Raw genomic sequence first — 17905 nt, 5'->3', positions numbered from 1 at the left:
CAAGCCCCGTTTATGCAGCTCAACTCAAACCAGCTCAGCTAAGCTCTCTACAGTTCAGCCAAGCCCAGTTTACACAGCTCAACTCAAACCATCTCAACTCAAACCAGCTCAGCTAAGCTCTCTACAGTTCAGCCAGTCCAGTTTACACAGCTCAACTCAAACCATCTCAACTCAAACCAGCTCAGCTCAGCTATTTTAAGTTCAGCCCAGCTCAGTTTACACAGCTCATCTCAAATCAGCTCAGATCAGCTCTCTACAGTTCAGCCAAGCCCTGTTTACACAGCTCAACTCAAACCAGCTCAGCTCAGCTCAGCTCTCTTCAGTTCAGCCGAGCCCGGTTTACACAGCTCAATCCAAACCAGGACATCTCAGCTCTATACATTTCAGCTGAGCCCTGTTTACGCAGCTCAACCCAAACCAGCTCAGCTCAGCTCTCTACAGTTCAGCCAAGCCCCGTTTATGCAGCTCAACTCAAACCAGCTCAGCTAAGCTCTCTACAGTTCAGCCAAGCCCAGTTTACACAGCTCAACTCAAACCATCTCAACTCAAACCAGCTCAGCTCAGCTCTCTACAGTTCAGCCCAGCCCAGTTTACACAGCTCAACTCAAACCAGCTCAGCTCAGCTGTTTTAAGTTCAGCCCAGCTCAGTTTACACAGCTCAACTCAAATCAGCTCAGATCAGCTCTCTACAGTTCAGCCAAGCCCTGTTTACACAGCTCAACTCAAACCAGCTCAGCTCAGCTCAGCTCTCTTCAGTTCAGCCGAGCCCCGTTTACACAGCTCAACTCAAACCAGCTCAGCTCTTTTAAGTTCAGCCCAGCTCAGTTTACACAGCTCAATCCAAACCAGGACATCTCAGCTCTATACATTTCGGCTGAGCCCCGTTTATGCAGCTCAACTCAAACCAGCTCAGTTAAACTCTCCACAGTTCAGCCAAGCCCAGTTTACACAGCTCAACTTAAACCAACTCAACTCAAACCAGCTCAGCTAAGCTCTCTACAGTTCAGCCAAGCCCAGTTTACACAGCTCAACTCATACCATCTCAACTCAAACCAGCTCAGCTAAGCTCTCTACAGTTCAGCCCAGCCCAGTTTACACAGCTCAACTCAAACCATCTCAACTCAAACCAGCTCAGCTAAGCTCTCTACAGTTCAGCCCAGCCCAGTTTACACAGCTCAACTCAAACCATCTCAACTCAAACCAGCTCAGCTCAGCTATTTTAAGTTCAGCCCAGCTCAGTTTACACAGCTCATCTCAAATCAGCTCAGATCAGCTCTCTACAGTTCAGCCAAGCCCTGTTTACACAGCTCAACTCAAACCAGCTCAGCTCAGCTCAGCTCTCTTCAGTTCAGCCGAGCCCGGTTTACACAGCTCAACTCAAACCAGCTCAGCTCTCTTAAGTTCAGCCAAGCTCAGTTTACACAGCTCAATCCAAACCAGGACATCTCAGCTCTATACATTTCAGCTGAGCCCTGTTTACGCAGCTCAACCCAAACCAGCTCAGCTCAGCTCTCTACAGTTCAGCCAAGCCCCGTTTATGCAGCTCAACTCAAACCAGCTCAGCTAAGCTCTCTACAGTTCAGCCAAGCCCAGTTTACACAGCTCAACTCAAACCATCTCAACTCAAACCAGCTCAGCTCAGCTCTCTACAGTTCAGCCCAGCCCAGTTTACACAGCTCAACTCAAACCAGCTCAGCTCAGCTATTTTAAGTTCAGACCAGCTCAGTTTACACAGCTCAACTCAAATCAGCTCAGATCAGCTCTCTACAGTTCAGCCAAGCCCTGTTTACACAGCTCAACTCAAACCAGCTCAGCTCAGCTCAGCTCTCTTCAGTTCCGCCGAGCCCCGTTTACACAGCTCAACTCAAACCAGCTCAGCTCTTTTAAGTTCAGCCCAGCTCAGTTTACACAGCTCAATCCAAACCAGGACATCTCAGCTCTATACATTTCGGCTGAGCCCCGTTTATGCAGCTCAACTCAAACCAGCTCAGTTAAACTCTCTACAGTTCAGCCAAGCCCAGTTTACACAGCTCAACTTAAACCAACTCAACTCAAACCAGCTCAGCTTAGCTCTCTACAGTTCAGCCAAGCCCAGTTTACACAGCTCAACTCATACCATCTCAACTCAAACCAGCTCAGCTAAGCTCTCTACAGTTCAGCCCAGCCCAGTTTACACAGCTCAACTCAAACCAATTCAACTCAAACCATATCAGCTAAGCTCTCTACAGTTCAGCCCAGCTCACTTTACATAGCTCAACTCAAACCATTTAAGCTAAGCTCTCTACAGTTCAGCCAAGCCCAGTTTACACAGCTCAACTTAAACCAACTCAACTCAAACCAGCTCAGCTAAGCTCTCTACAGTTCAGCCAAGCCCAGTTTACACAGCTCAACTCAAACCATCTCAACTCAAACCAGCTCAGCTAAGCTCTCTACAGTTCAGCCCAGTCCAGTTTACACAGCTCAACTCAAACCATCTCAACTCAAACCAGCTCAGCTCAGCTATTTTAAGTTCAGCCCAGCTCAGTTTACACAGCTCATCTCAAATCAGCTCAGATCAGCTCTCTACAGTTCAGCCAAGCCCTGTTTACACAGCTCAACTCAAACCAGCTCAGCTCAGCTCAGCTCTCTTCAGTTCAGCCGAGCCCGGTTTACACAGCTCAATCCAAACCAGGACATCTCAGCTCTGTACATTTCAGCTGAGCCCTGTTTACGCAGCTCAACCCAAACCAGCTCAGCTCAGCTCTCTACAGTTCAGCCCAGCCCAGTTTACACAGCTCAACTCAAACCAGCTCAGCTCAGCTATTTTAAGTTCAGACCAGCTCAGTTTACACAGCTCAACTCAAATCAGCTCAGATCAGCTCTCTACAGTTCAGCCAAGCCCTGTTTACACAGCTCAACTCAAACCAGCTCAGCTCAGCTCAGCTCTCTTCAGTTCCGCCGAGCCCCGTTTACACAGCTCAACTCAAACCAGCTCAGCTCTTTTAAGTTCAGCCCAGCTCAGTTTACACAGCTCAATCCAAACCAGGACATCTCAGCTCTATACATTTCGGCTGAGCCCCGTTTATGCAGCTCAACTCAAACCAGCTCAGTTAAACTCTCTACAGTTCAGCCAAGCCCAGTTTACACAGCTCAACTTAAACCAACTCAACTCAAACCAGCTCAGCTTAGCTCTCTACAGTTCAGCCAAGCCCAGTTTACACAGCTCAACTCATACCATCTCAACTCAAACCAGCTCAGCTAAGCTCTCTACAGTTCAGCCCAGCCCAGTTTACACAGCTCAACTCAAACCAATTCAACTCAAACCATATCAGCTAAGCTCTCTACAGTTCAGCCCAGCTCACTTTACATAGCTCAACTCAAACCATTTAAGCTAAGCTCTCTACAGTTCAGCCAAGCCCAGTTTACACAGCTCAACTTAAACCAACTCAACTCAAACCAGCTCAGCTAAGCTCTCTACAGTTCAGCCAAGCCCAGTTTACACAGCTCAACTCAAACCATCTCAACTCAAACCAGCTCAGCTAAGCTCTCTACAGTTCAGCCCAGTCCAGTTTACACAGCTCAACTCAAACCATCTCAACTCAAACCAGCTCAGCTCAGCTATTTTAAGTTCAGCCCAGCTCAGTTTACACAGCTCATCTCAAATCAGCTCAGATCAGCTCTCTACAGTTCAGCCAAGCCCTGTTTACACAGCTCAACTCAAACCAGCTCAGCTCAGCTCAGCTCTCTTCAGTTCAGCCGAGCCCGGTTTACACAGCTCAATCCAAACCAGGACATCTCAGCTCTATACATTTCAGCTGAGCCCTGTTTACGCAGCTCAACCCAAACCAGCTCAGCTCAGCTCTCTACAGTTCAGCCAAGCCCCGTTTATGCAGCTCAACTCAAACCAGCTCAGCTAAGCTCTCTACAGTTCAGCCAAGCCCAGTTTACACAGCTCAACTCAAACCATCTCAACTCAAACCAGCTCAGCTCAGCTCTCTACAGTTCAGCCCAGCCCAGTTTACACAGCTCAACTCAAACCAGCTCAGCTCAGCTGTTTTAAGTTCAGCCCAGCTCAGTTTACACAGCTCAACTCAAATCAGCTCAGATCAGCTCTCTACAGTTCAGCCAAGCCCTGTTTACACAGCTCAACTCAAACCAGCTCAGCTCAGCTCAGCTCTCTTCAGTTCAGCCGAGCCCCGTTTACACAGCTCAACTCAAACCAGCTCAGCTCTTTTAAGTTCAGCCCAGCTCAGTTTACACAGCTCAATCCAAACCAGGACATCTCAGCTCTATACATTTCGGCTGAGCCCCGTTTATGCAGCTCAACTCAAACCATCTCAACTCAAACCAGCTCAGCTCAGCTATTTTAAGTTCAGCCCAGCTCAGTTTACACAGCTCATCTCAAATCAGCTCAGATCAGCTCTCTACAGTTCAGCCAAGCCCTGTTTACACAGCTCAACTCAAACCAGCTCAGCTCAGCTCAGCTCTCTTCAGTTCAGCCGAGCCCGGTTTACACAGCTCAACTCAAACCAGCTCAGCTCTCTTAAGTTCAGCCAAGCTCAGTTTACACAGCTCAATCCAAACCAGGACATCTCAGCTCTATACATTTCAGCTGAGCCCTGTTTACGCAGCTCAACCCAAACCAGCTCAGCTCAGCTCTCTACAGTTCAGCCAAGCCCCGTTTATGCAGCTCAACTCAAACCAGCTCAGCTAAGCTCTCTACAGTTCAGCCAAGCCCAGTTTACACAGCTCAACTCAAACCATCTCAACTCAAACCAGCTCAGCTCAGCTCTCTACAGTTCAGCCCAGCCCAGTTTACACAGCTCAACTCAAACCAGCTCAGCTCAGCTGTTTTAAGTTCAGACCAGCTCAGTTTACACAGCTCAACTCAAATCAGCTCAGCTCAGCTCTCTTCAGTTCAGCCGAGCCCCGTTTACACAGCTCAACTCAAACCAGCTCAGCTCTTTTAAGTTCAGCCCAGCTCAGTTTACACAGCTCAATCCAAACCAGGACATCTCAGCTCTATACATTTCGGCTGAGCCCCGTTTATGCAGCTCAACTCAAACCAGCTCAGTTAAACTCTCTACAGTTCAGCCAAGCCCAGTTTACACAGCTCAACTTAAACCAACTCAACTCAAACCAGCTCAGCTTAGCTCTCTACAGTTCAGCCAAGCCCAGTTTACACAGCTCAACTCATACCATCTCAACACAAACCAGCTCAGCTAAGCTCTCTACAGTTCAGCCCAGCCCAGTTTACACAGCTCAACTCAAACCAATTCAACTCAAACCATATCAGCTAAGCTCTCTACAGTTCAGCCCAGCTCACTTTACATAGCTCAACTCAAACCATTTAAGCTAAGCTCTCTACAGTTCAGCCCAGTCCAGTTTACACAGCTCAACTCAAACCAACTCAACTCTCTTAGCTTCAACCCAGCCCAGTTTACACAGCTCAAACCAACTCAACTCTCTTAGGTTCAGCCCAGCTCAGTTTACACAGCTCAACTCAAACCAGCTCAGCTCAGCCTAGCACTCTTCAGTTCAGCCGAGCCACGTTTACGCAGCTCAACTCAAACCAGCTCAGCTCAACTCTCTTCAGTTCAGCCCAGCTCAGTTTACACAGCTCAACTCAAACAAGCTCAGCTCAGCTCAACTCACTACAGTTCAGCCAAGCCCAGTTTATGCAGCTCAACTCATACCAGCTCAGCTCTCTTCAGTTCAGCCCAGCTCAGTTTACTTACCTCAAGTCAAATCAGCTCATCTAAGTTTAGCTCGGCACTTTTCAGTTCAGCCGAGCCCAGTTTACACAGCTCAACTTAAACCAACTCAGTTCAGTTTAGCTCGGCTCTCTTTTGTTCAGAAAAGCTCAACAAAAGTTCATTTTAACTGACCTCAATATTTACCCAGCCCATCACCATTTATCTAAACTCAGTTATGCTTAGCTCAAATCAACTCCACTCAACTCAATCACATTTCAACTCAACTAAATACAACACAATACAAATCAGCTCAACTAAACTCAGTTCAGCTCTGTTCAGCTGAACCAAACTCAAATCAGCTCAGCCTGGATCAGCTCATTTCAGTACAACTCAACCCAACTCAGCTGAGCATGATCAAATCAGCTCAGCTCGACCCAACTCAACTTAAATCATGTCGGCTCAGCATAGCTTCGTTAAGGTAAACCAACCTAACTCAACAGTTCATAGATCAGCTCTGCTGTGTTCAGTTCAGCTCACATTCAGCTCATCTCAACTCAGATCAGCTTAACTAACTCCATTCATTTTCAACTATGAAGTATTACAAACCACACACAATATAAAATATAACTGGTCCATCCCACTGGACACAACCCACAAGCACAAAACAAGGTCCTTTACTGAGAAGGTGATTTAGAAAAAACACTAAACAGCTCTGATCCACAGTCATCACCAACAGGGCAGTCAGCCGCAAGTGTGTAATTCATTAGAAGTCACCTTCAGTAAGTCATCAGTCAAGTGGAGTATCCAACAAAACACTGCACCCACCCCCCCGCACACACACACACACACACACACACACATTCACTGCCAATGAGCTGGAAAGCAGGAGGAAATTAAGTAGATGGGTAAGAGTGCTTATGTGTGTGTGTATGTGTTTGTGTGTTATGGAGGGTCATAGGCAGATTTATTATCACTCAAGATAAGAAATATATATATATATATATATATATATATATATATATATATATATATATATATATATATATATATATATATATATGTAGTTTTATTTAAATGCATTATTCTGCATAGACTCACACTGGTGATTCCACATGTTGCTCCTCAAATGCTTCCTGTGGTTATGCGAGGCTGCACTGTATGTCCAAATGTTCACAGCAGGGGACTCTTCCTGTCCCCATTCATCACTCATTGCTCACTAGCAGCTCAGCATAGAGTCACAATATTAGCGTGTCCTGGCTAATCTGATATCTGAGCTACAGCGAAACACGTTTTCATTTATATTTCAAACTAATTTAAATTAATTGCAATTATTCAAGTCAATCTTACTCCCAAGAGTTGAACAGTCACTAGGGGGCTTCTTAAGCAATCATGGTTTAGCTACAAAATGTAAATGCACTTTGTTATTGCCCTCACAACTGCAATATCACTGCAACAGAATGTGAACTAACTCTCAGCCACTACCCAAATGAAATTCTGGTTACAAAACTGGAGTGTGTGTGTGTGTTTACATGCAGCAAGCGTTGGATGCAAACAAACTGAGCTCTGCCCTCTCGTGCCCACACGCGCACACACACACACACACACACACACACACACACACACACACACACCATCTTACCTGTTTGTGCATCTCAATGTTGAGTCCGTATGACATCTCATAGTACTGTGGAGAGATAAAGAGAGAGAGAGAGAGAGAGAGAGAGAGAGAGAGAGAGAGAGAGAGAGAGTCTTCAATCAATAGCACAATTAATTAAATATGAATGAATAAATCATCAATCAAATTAAAAGCTCTCCAGCCTGACAAGGACAAATGACTTTCTATAAGCAGAGAGAGAGAGAGAGAGAGAGAGAGAGAGAGAGAGAGAGAGAGAGAGAGAGAAACAAGGGAGACTTGTTAAAGAAAGTCAGAAAAAAATGAGACAAGAGAGCGAGTGGGATGTTTAAGAAAGACAAGATAGTGATAAATAGTGAGACAGACTGCTAGACAGAGGCAGAGTAGGAAACAAAGAGAGAAAACATGAAAACATGGCTATATTCCAACATGTTAAAATGTTTCAGAGCTCGTTTCCTGTAGAAAAGGTGTGAAATTATTTTCACACAGAAAAAAACCCCTACCAATCTGCCATTTGACTAGAGGTGCCCAAACTTTTGCATATAACTAAGATTCATTTCTTTAATTTCCACCATTTTCCTGTATTGACCACCAGCAATCTTGTAAACAAGCTCAAGTCTTTGAGCTTCTGTGTTCTCATATTTACACTTCCATCCTTAAAACACTCTTTTATATTTTATATATACAGTGTGAGACAGTGTGACTCCTAACCCTGCATTACCCACACACTCCATAACGATCACAGCGTAACATCTGTGCACCCACACTTCCTTCAACAAATGGCCACCCATGTTATGTATGTAGCACACACATAGAAGGTTTGAGAAGGTGACGGCAAATGAAGAAGTAAAACAAAATTGGATTTGCAGCTATGCTTTTATTCCCAGCTTGAGGAGGAAAACTACAAAATTATAAAAGTCCTTGGGAAAGACTGCATTAGCAATTTGGACAAAAAATGGACAATCAGGTTTCATATGTAGAACACATACAGGAACGTCTGGATGGTGCTGGGCAGTGAATAAGGAAAAGGAATTATAATTTAAAACCTGGTTCAATTCCCAGCTCAGGTGGGAACACAACACTATGCCAGTAAGAGTCAGAAAAAAAGGTACAGCGCAGGTACATTATTGTCACTAAAGGTACAAACAGTGTAAATGTACCTTTAAAGGTACAATGTTTGAAAATTCAGTTGTGTTCTTTAAAGGTACATTACATTCTTTGCAATAGAAGAAGAGGTAGATATTTATGTAATTATTAAAATGTGTTTCATAATTCATTCACGTAAAACTGTGTAAAATAAAAGGACATAATATAAGTCCTGGAGATGAAATAGAGCGTACGAAACCAACACAATTTTAAAGCCTACAATTATAACGGAATAAGGCACAAATATGTACCCTAACTAAAGGTACTATATATGCACCCTTAAGGGCACCACCACAAAGAGAGCAAAAGGTACACAAGGTAAACTGTGACAGTTTTTCACAATTACACTGTAATATACTGCATTGCCACAATTCCTTTAACAGCTGGCCACTCATTGCTTTGCGATGCACTGGCATCCTGTTCAGGGAGTGCTCCTTCCTGTCTTTTCACAATCATTGCAGGTGGGATCCAGCAAGGGTTTGATTCACCGCTCGGGTAGGAACACTACTAAGTAGGAAACTCATACTCCTTCGATAAGATTTCTTGGGTATTACTCAGCTCCTGAATTAACCGACCACTTTAAGTTGCTGAGGACAAAAGTGTCTGATAAATGCCTTCAGTGAAAATGTCTGCCTTCCATTTGTAGTAAATGATAAGAAAGGAAATGATTCGCTGTGAATTCATACTGCTTTCCTTTGGATATACATGTTATTTTTCCAATGTTAGTTCTCTCAAGAAATAAGTGAGAGACATAGAGTTTGTGTTTGTATCTGTGTGTGTGTGAGTGTATGTGTGAAGGTGATGTAGAATAATAGCTTCTATATAAAAAAAAGAACGGCAGCATAAGAAACTGTGTGTGTGTGTGTGTGTGTGTGATCAGTCTTTGTGACACACTCGGTCTCAGCATGCAGACGAGCAGCGCAGTGTGAGTGATGGAGATGAAATCTGACTCAACTGCTCTCTCTCTCTCTCTTTCTCTCTCTCTCTCTCTCTCTCTCTCTCTCTCTCTCTCTCTCTCTCTCTCTCTCTCACACACACACACATACCCACACTCACTCACTCTCAAGTCTCTGTGTGTGTGATTCAATTCAACAATGCTCTTTTTCTTCCCTTTCACTCACTTGATCATTTCTCTCTCTCCTCTCTCTCTTTCTTTCTCTCTCTCTCCCCTTATCTGTCGCTCTTGCTCAGTTCCTCTGATCCCTCTTCTTTTCTCTCCGTCTTTCATTCTCCTCTATCATTATATAAACTCCATTTCTTTCTCTCCCATGATCTTGGTCTTAAACCCCCTGCCTGCCTCTCTCTCTCTCTCTCTCTCTCTCTCTTCTGGAAACGTCTAGAGATGAGGAGAGGAGAGATGAGGGCAGTGTTATCTATTTTGATGGCAGAAGAAAAGGGAGTATAAAAGCAAGGACTTCAGCAAACATCAGCTTAATTAACACACTACAAATTCTCTAAGACTGACAGAGGCTCAATTAACTACTGCTATAGAAAATACACACTGCAATGGGACACGGGTCTAAGGTCAGCATGCCTAGTGCCAAGTTTGGGCTAGAGGGGTGTAAAGCCCCACAGCATTGAGCTTTGGAAGAGTTGAGCTGCATTTAGTGCCTTTGGAATTGGCTGGAGAGGTGTCCGTGCTTAAGGCCCACTGATAAACGACCAGTGGAGGAATAGCACAAAATGTGCAGCAACAGATGAGCTACTGTCTCTGACCTTACATGCAGAAGACGTAGGTGTGTGTAATAGAGCGGACAGTGTGTGGAAACAGTGTTTAAAAACTCGAGCAGCGCTGCTGTGTCTGATCCACTCATACATCCAACACACACTAACACACTTCCTGTCACTGCAGTGCTGAGAATGATCCATCTCCCAAATCATACCTGCTCTGTAGTGGTCCTGACCATTGACAAAAAAGGTGAAAAAGGGGTTTAAAAAATAGTATGCAGAGCTACAGATATATACTCTATTTTGTAACTGTAGAAATACAAAGTGCACCCATAGGGTCACTGGGGCTGATAAAATAAATGATAAGTGTAAACACAAGGACGTCATGTTAAAGCTATGGCTGATCTTTATAGTATACTCTATCTGAAAATATAAAGTATGGAACCTTTAATGCCATATAGGCTCTTTAATACAGCGGCTTGACTAAGAGTAAAAGTGCTGAGTGCCACGACTTGGGGTGCATCATGGGTAATAGAGTAGGATGTCTTAAACACACTTGCTAATGGCCGGGCCCTGTTCTGCAGCCTTGAACAAGGCCAGACCCATCAGTCAGAGAGGTCCCACTGCAATGCAATCCTCACAGAACATCCCTGAGTTCTAAATCAAATCAGCACTTTATATTTATAGCACTTTATATTTCTGCGCCTGCACAGTGCGTTCAGCTTAATAATTAACTGATTGGACGCATTAGAGCAGGGAAAACACTAACTCAGCTCAGCGGCTCGGCAGCTCAGTGGGCAGAGGTGGCAAGAGCAGACTTGGAAGGATTGTTATTTTAGTGAAATAATAACTCTACTCCAGCAATAGTAACACTTCACTGTCGAATCTGAATCATAACTTTATGGGGAAAAAAATCTAATCTTCCTTTTACCACTAAAATCCAGAAAAACAATACTGAAATTTATCATTCACAGTTTTAGTATTGCTGTCCATATATTGCAACTCACAAAATCAAAAGTAGTTTCTAAATGATCTAGTTTACACTCCTTAGAGTGGGTCCCCTACGCCAGGGCGGGCTTGTGTATAGCAGGTGTGATTCTGAGGTATCAGAAGTATCAAATCTGGGTGCTCACCATGATGGGACCTATCAGCAGCACTGTCACTGAAAGGTGATTTCTAGCTACCTAGTGTTAACCCTCACTATGTTTCACAGTGTTTATTTTGTTAAAGAAAACCATAACAAACATATTTCCTGATGACCTATTTTTTTCACAAAGAAGAGAAGACAACCATAGTAAAAATAAACATTTTTAAATGGGAACTGTGAAAACATATAAAATAACAATAATAAATTGAACAAGTAAAAATGAACAATAATGTGAAAGGCTGATAAAAGACCTGATAGCAGATACCTCACTGGAAAAAAGAAACTCGCAAAGAAATAAAAACAGGGAAATGCTCTAGTAATTTGATGCTATATATATATATATATGTGTGTGTGTGTGTGTGTGTGTGTGTGTGTGTGTGTATATACATATATAGTTTTTTCCTGTCCTTGTAAATCTGAGGGACTTAAATGTAGCATCTGGTGTTTTGGTCCCTCGGTAAACATTGACTTTTATGTTAAAAAAGAAAAAAGAAAAACCCTTTGCTTTTCTCATCGGGGATTCAGAGGAGAAAGCAGCAAAGAAAATCGAATGCAGCAGCAGAGAATGCAGCACAGTAAACAGGTCTGACACTTATTTACAGCTTTGAACACAGTAATATGTCACTGAATTAACAAACACTTAAATTAAATGTGATTGTTTAGTCAGTTCAGTGTAGGCGTTGACGCACGCCTTTCAATGAATAACACCAATTTGATTATAATTACTCCTACTGTGTGCCATTGATGGTAAAACACGAGGAATAGTTGATTGTTGTGTTTAAATAAATTGTTTAAAGAGATGGAACTCTACCTGAAATCTTTGTGCAGAAATGAAAAAATAATGATGTCAGACAACCTTCATGGTGTTTAAAAGAGCAACAAGTGATTTTAACCACCACAAGTTAGCAACGAATATTACAGTAATTAAAGTTACTATTCTTACATTCATACATTCTATAAACTGCAGCTCACATTAGATTTAGAATCAGACAGCTCTTTAGGCCCTGAAATAATCAGTGTATGCTCCATAGTGCGGGTCCTCACATGAGACCCTGTGTGACAGTGACAGTACCTCCAGCGCCACCACGGAATCCTACCTGGAATCACTGGGCGCAAGGCAGAAACACACCCTGGAGGGGGCACCAGTCTTTGGCAGGCCGACACACACACACAAACACATTCACTCACACCTATTGACACTATTGAGAATTCAATCCACCTACAAAACGTGTGTTTTTGGTCTGTGGGAGGAACCGGAGCACCCAGAGGATACCCACGCGGACACGGTGATGCGCCACCATGCCGTTATTAGTCTCCTGAATTTGCAATCAATCCCACCTTCAATAATGTAACAGTAACAACACTAATAAGTCAATGTTACCCACCTATGGAGCAGCAATAGAACAACATCCTCATCTCTTTTCATACTTTTTCATGTTGAGAGGTCTCTCCAAGGTGCAAATGCCTCCAGGTGATGTTTCTCTGCTGTGGCTGAGAGAGAAAGGGAAAGCCCGAGCCATTTCTGTGTACAGCAGATACTAGACAAAGGTAAACTTAATTGCTTTATTGTGTGAGGTAAATGTCATTCAGATATTCAGACCGTTTGGGAACTAAATAAAGAACTGATTCTTATAAGATCCTGGGATAGCAATATTCCAAAGCCCAAAAATGCAGACATAAAAAAGTGTACACTGTGAATCCATGTTGTCTTAGTGTGGACCTGGACTGAGGGAGGGATGGACATCAGTGGACTGTGCCTGGCCGTTGCCACTAGGGATCAGTGTATCAGGATGCTTGGGGCATTAGGTTTTTTAGGGCTTGTAATAACTTAATATGCTGCTCCCCCTAACCCCTGCTCATAGTTATATAATCTCCCTTGCATGCCACTGCATTCTCATTCTCCACACTGTGTGTGTGTGTGTGTGTGGGGAGGGGGAGGAGGGGTATGTGTGTTTTGGGTCTGGAGCAGATTGCACACGGCATGTGGCGGATGTAGCGGGATTCGGAATGGCTGAGAATCGGCTAAGCCTGTCCTCCTGCTGAAGTCGCATTGGGTGTGGGTGTGTGTGTGTGTGTGTGTAAGGGTCTCCCCAGCCTAATGAGGGGCAGTGTGTGTGTGTTGAGTGTCCCCTGGTTCAACTCAGCAGCTGTTTGCTGTCCGGCTCTTGTGCACACACCCTGCTGCGAAGCTGGACACTCATCACTCGCTGTGTGTTTATATATATATATATATATATATATATATATATGTGTGTGTGTGTGTGTGTGTGTGTGTGAGACCACTCTACAGGGCTCAGCTTTGATCTTCCCTGCTCATTCAGACACATTGATTTGTTCAATTGGATTTGTACAGGAATTCCAGAGAGTCAACACTAATAAAATACAGTAGAAGGCTTGAAGAATTCCTTCACAATTCCTCCCTTTTTCCCAGTTCTTGGCATTATCTGATTCCTCCCGGACAATAAAACACAATTTTGCTCCAAACTACCATTAATACATTGCTCTAATTCTATAAAAACCAGGAGAAACCATGCATTCCAAATAACTTCCACCCCCTCCGAGCATATAAAAGTCTATACAGTGTAAATAATACAAGTGCTGCATTTCTCACTGCAGTGACAGACGCTAGACTTCACAACACTGACTCTACTGCAGTATCTGGAGTCTCGCTTTTAAGGCACACTCAAGGGTTTAATGCTGTCCCTCAGTGGGGAATTCTCAGAGCGTTGTAAGTCTTCATAGAAAGCCTAATGATTTCTGGAAGAAATGGCCCCAACAGCTTTTACTGGCCTCAAATGTTTCTCATCAATATAGTTATTTATTATTTTAACATTTTGTCTGTACATTTTGTGCATGTAAAAACAACACACTATATTAAGATTTAAGTTCCTTTAAGTCCCCACAGGGACCAGTTACATAGAGCGGGTCTCATACATGAAGGAGGCCATTTTTACAAAAGGCTTAGTACAGTCTTTTAACAAATGGGTAACAAGTGGTGATAAACTTTTATGACATCACGTCTATGCTTAAAGGCTAAGCACTAGCTATATGAAAGTGTCCCCCCGGAAACTCTAATAGGCGTCTTATATGTGACGTAGATGGTGGACAACAACTAGAAGTTGCACTTAATTTAATGCAAAATGACGAAAAGATGTGTTGTTTTTGGCTGCAATAATTCAATGTACAGTGGGACATCTGTGCACAAATGGTCCAAAGATCCAGAAATTGTACTAAATTTGTCAACTTTAAACGGGCACTTTGGAAAGGACCATCCGCTCACTCCGTTATCTGTAGCTCATTTCACTGGCGCTTTTCCAACAATATGGGCATGTAAGGAAACGAAAGGTGTTCAAGAGCCTCTGTAACATGGAGGTAAACAGTACATTTGCTTCGCCTGTTTAAGTTGGTGTTAGTTAACGTTAGCTTGACTTGCTAAACTCTGTGACTCAGATTATACTCGACTACGTAGCTGCATTACGGAGGTTTATAGTGTCGGATGAATTCGAGTTCGACTTCGATCACATTTACAAGAATAACGGTACCTCTAAATTTGAGTTTAAGTTTGAGTGATTTAGCTAGCTAGATACTGTCATAACAGTCAGTCATAACGGTGTTTTACCGCGGCGTTGTTCAGCTGTTGTCCACCAGTGATGTCACAGTTGCGTTCAAGAATTTTTGTAGCGAGCTCGGGTTTTTCCGTCAATTTAATAGAATTGTCAGTTTTAAAGCAAATTAAGCTGCTATGTTCATTTTAATTCATACTTATATATGTCAGTAACTAAAATAATTTGAAATATTCATGGAGGTCCATTAAGTGGTGCTTAGCCTTTAAAGTTTAGGAGTTGTTGTTTTCTCCTTGTTTTGTGAAAGATGAATTTCTGTAAGACTTACTGCTCTGGAACCTACAGTTGTGTTCTAAAATTCAAGAAAGTTCTAAAGGGATAATAGAGGACAAAGCTTCTGAAATCTGAACAGTGAAATGAACAGCAAATGAACGAATAACAAATGAATAGTTAAAAATTCAAAAGATTAGGGATAGCGCTATATTTTGGGAAACAATGTTTATGTGCTCTGTTTTTGTCTTTATATTTTTGTTACTGGAACGAATGAAAAAGTCAACTAAATGCCAGGTCAGTGATGATTCTTTCACTGTCACAGTTGGGTTACCTTAGTAATTTCACTACTGGATTTAAGCAGATAGGCTGCATTAATAATTAAACCATTTGAATGTGATTACACAAGTGTAGTTAACACATAATTATATGTAAATACACTAGTAAAAGCTGAAATTGATAAAACATGTGTTTTTACTATGTTTCTGCATATACAATGAAAAAATATTAGAGGTTTTGAAATTCATTCATTCATTCATTATCTGTAAGCGCTTATCCAGTTCAGGGTCGTGGTGGGTCCAGAGCCTACCTGGAATCATTGGGCGCAAGGCTGGAATACACCCTGGAGGGAGCGCCAGTCCTTCACAGGGCAACACAGACACACACACACATTCACTCACACACACACCTACGGACAGTTTTGAGTCATCAATCCACCTACTAACATGTGTTTTTGGACTGTGGGAGGAAACCGGAGCACCTGGAGGAAACCCACACGGACACGGGAAGAACACACCAACTCCTCACAGACAGTGGAGCAGGAATCGAACCCACAACCTCCAGGTCCCTGGACCTGTGTGACTGCGACACTACCTGCTGCGCCACCGTGCCGCCTGGTTTTGAAATTGATTAGTAAATTAGAATTATCAATTATATGTAAATTAGCTGTTTTATCAGTACTCATTCTTATTTAATATATTTTTAATATATTAATAATAAATTTTTAATATATTAATGGTGTGAAAACTTAATCACCATATTTGACCGAAATTCCTATCGCTAGTATTTATTATAACTCAATCTGTTCTATTTTATTTAATCTCTAGCAGTGACTAACAGGACTTACATTGTTGTTACATGTTTTGTTAATGTGTGACTACTCAGTTATTACAGACTGTTAGGAAACAAAAATAAATGCCAGTTAATAACAGCAGCTTTACCTTTTACTGACAGCTCCTCTGTGGTAAGACCACTAAGGGAAATGAAGGAACACAGGTGTGCAGGTGATCACAGAAAACACACCAGAAAAGACTCCAATCACAGACTGGAGCGTTTAAAACATGATGCAAACTGCAGAAATCATAGCAAACCCAACCCTCTCCAAGTACAAACTGAGTTCCAGAACAGTTACAAAAGGCAGAAAGCGGTGATTTGTAACTCCACTTTGATCTGTGATTAAGTGAACAGCACAAAGACAAGACATTCACTATTTAACCGTATTTACGTCACTGCTGCTTGTAAATAAACACTCTTTTTGAAACTGATGCCTGCAAAATTCTCCAGAACAGTAAGTTCTGGGACAATTTAAGCATCTGTGGTGGAATATATTCCATACTTTACTTAGGGATCATAATTGTAACTTTTGAGAAATAAAGCACAAAAATAAATAATGATATACATAAATACCGGCAAAAACTTTTTTTTTTGGTTCTGTAGACTCTATCCACTGGCCCCGAGAGGCCCTTGCACCAGCTGGATAGAACCCCATGAACATTCATTCTCTTTTCTATATCTGCAGATAGAGGAGTCACAGAACCAGGATGCTCACACTGTGCAATGTGAAATAACTCAGATTAGAATGGGAACTTTCTCTGTGCTAACATGTCTCCTATCACTGTGTAAAATATGCAGAAGGCTACAATTATGGCTGAAGGATCTGTGTATTTTTCTTAGTGCGAGAGCTTATTCAGGGTTTTCCCAGCTTATTCCTGTTTGATTAATCAGAGTAAATAAAACTCTCTCTCTCTCTCTCTCCTCATGCCAGAGGCATCTAAAGCTTTTGTTTTGTTTTGACAACGGAGAGAACTCCAAACGTTGAAAAGCCAAGATGGGGATATTGTGCTATTCATGCTCCTTAGGTGGGTAATATTGACTTATTTTTGCTGTTTTGGATCACTTAAGGTAGAAATGTCTCCAAACTCAGGAGATGGCTAACTGCATTACCAAAAGTGCTACAAAACTAAACAACTACAGTCCCAAATGTGTTTCTGTGGTAATTCAAACAGTGAATAAAAACTTTAAAAGGTTAAACTTCATCCACATACAAACAATTCTCATTCTTTCTCCTCAAACACACGGCTCCACCTTAAAAAAACGCAGAGTTCCCCACAATCATAGACGTTTCTTTAAACACAACCGCTGTATCTTTAAAGGTACATTTACACTGCCTGTACCTTTAGTGATAACAATGTATCTGCACAGGATTTTTTCTGAGTGTGGATTCTAGAGGCACAAAAAAAGTGAAACGTCAGGTTGTTAACAGGGAAAAGTAGACGGACGCCAGAAACGGCCACTGCGGAGAATGGTAAAACACCATCAATCAATCTTTGTTTTCAGTTTTTATTAGCATTTCGGTAACTAGCATAATGTGGTATAACGTATAGAACACAAAGCCTAAGCTATTAGAATTCACGGCACATGATGAGGTTTATATGCACCACGCTCTGGAGAATTCTGTCCACCAGCAGTAAACTGTAAATAACCACAGTCAAGTACAGCCAAATGATCCCAGAACTCTGCACAC

The 17905-nt window shown here is 42.5% G+C and overlaps 1 protein-coding gene across 3 annotated transcripts in view; it reads right to left on the bottom strand.

Moving 5' to 3' along the window:
* Nucleotides 1-17905, bottom strand: part of tle2b (TLE family member 2, transcriptional corepressor b) — a 95064-nt gene that overhangs the window by 46671 nt on the left and 30488 nt on the right. For all 3 annotated transcript variants that reach the window (XM_066646981.1, XM_066646980.1, XM_066646982.1), the window contains one exon: nt 7315-7359. In XM_066646981.1, coding sequence (XP_066503078.1) covers nt 7315-7359 — 45 coding nt within the window. The remainder of the gene's footprint in view (nt 1-7314; nt 7360-17905) is intronic.

The sequence above is a fragment of the Hoplias malabaricus genome, chromosome 16, assembly GCF_029633855.1.
Source record: "Hoplias malabaricus isolate fHopMal1 chromosome 16, fHopMal1.hap1, whole genome shotgun sequence".
Classification (NCBI taxonomy): Eukaryota; Metazoa; Chordata; class Actinopteri; order Characiformes; family Erythrinidae; genus Hoplias; species Hoplias malabaricus.
Note: the sequence above shows the minus strand (reverse complement) of the source record. Positions and strands in the feature narration are given on the sequence as shown.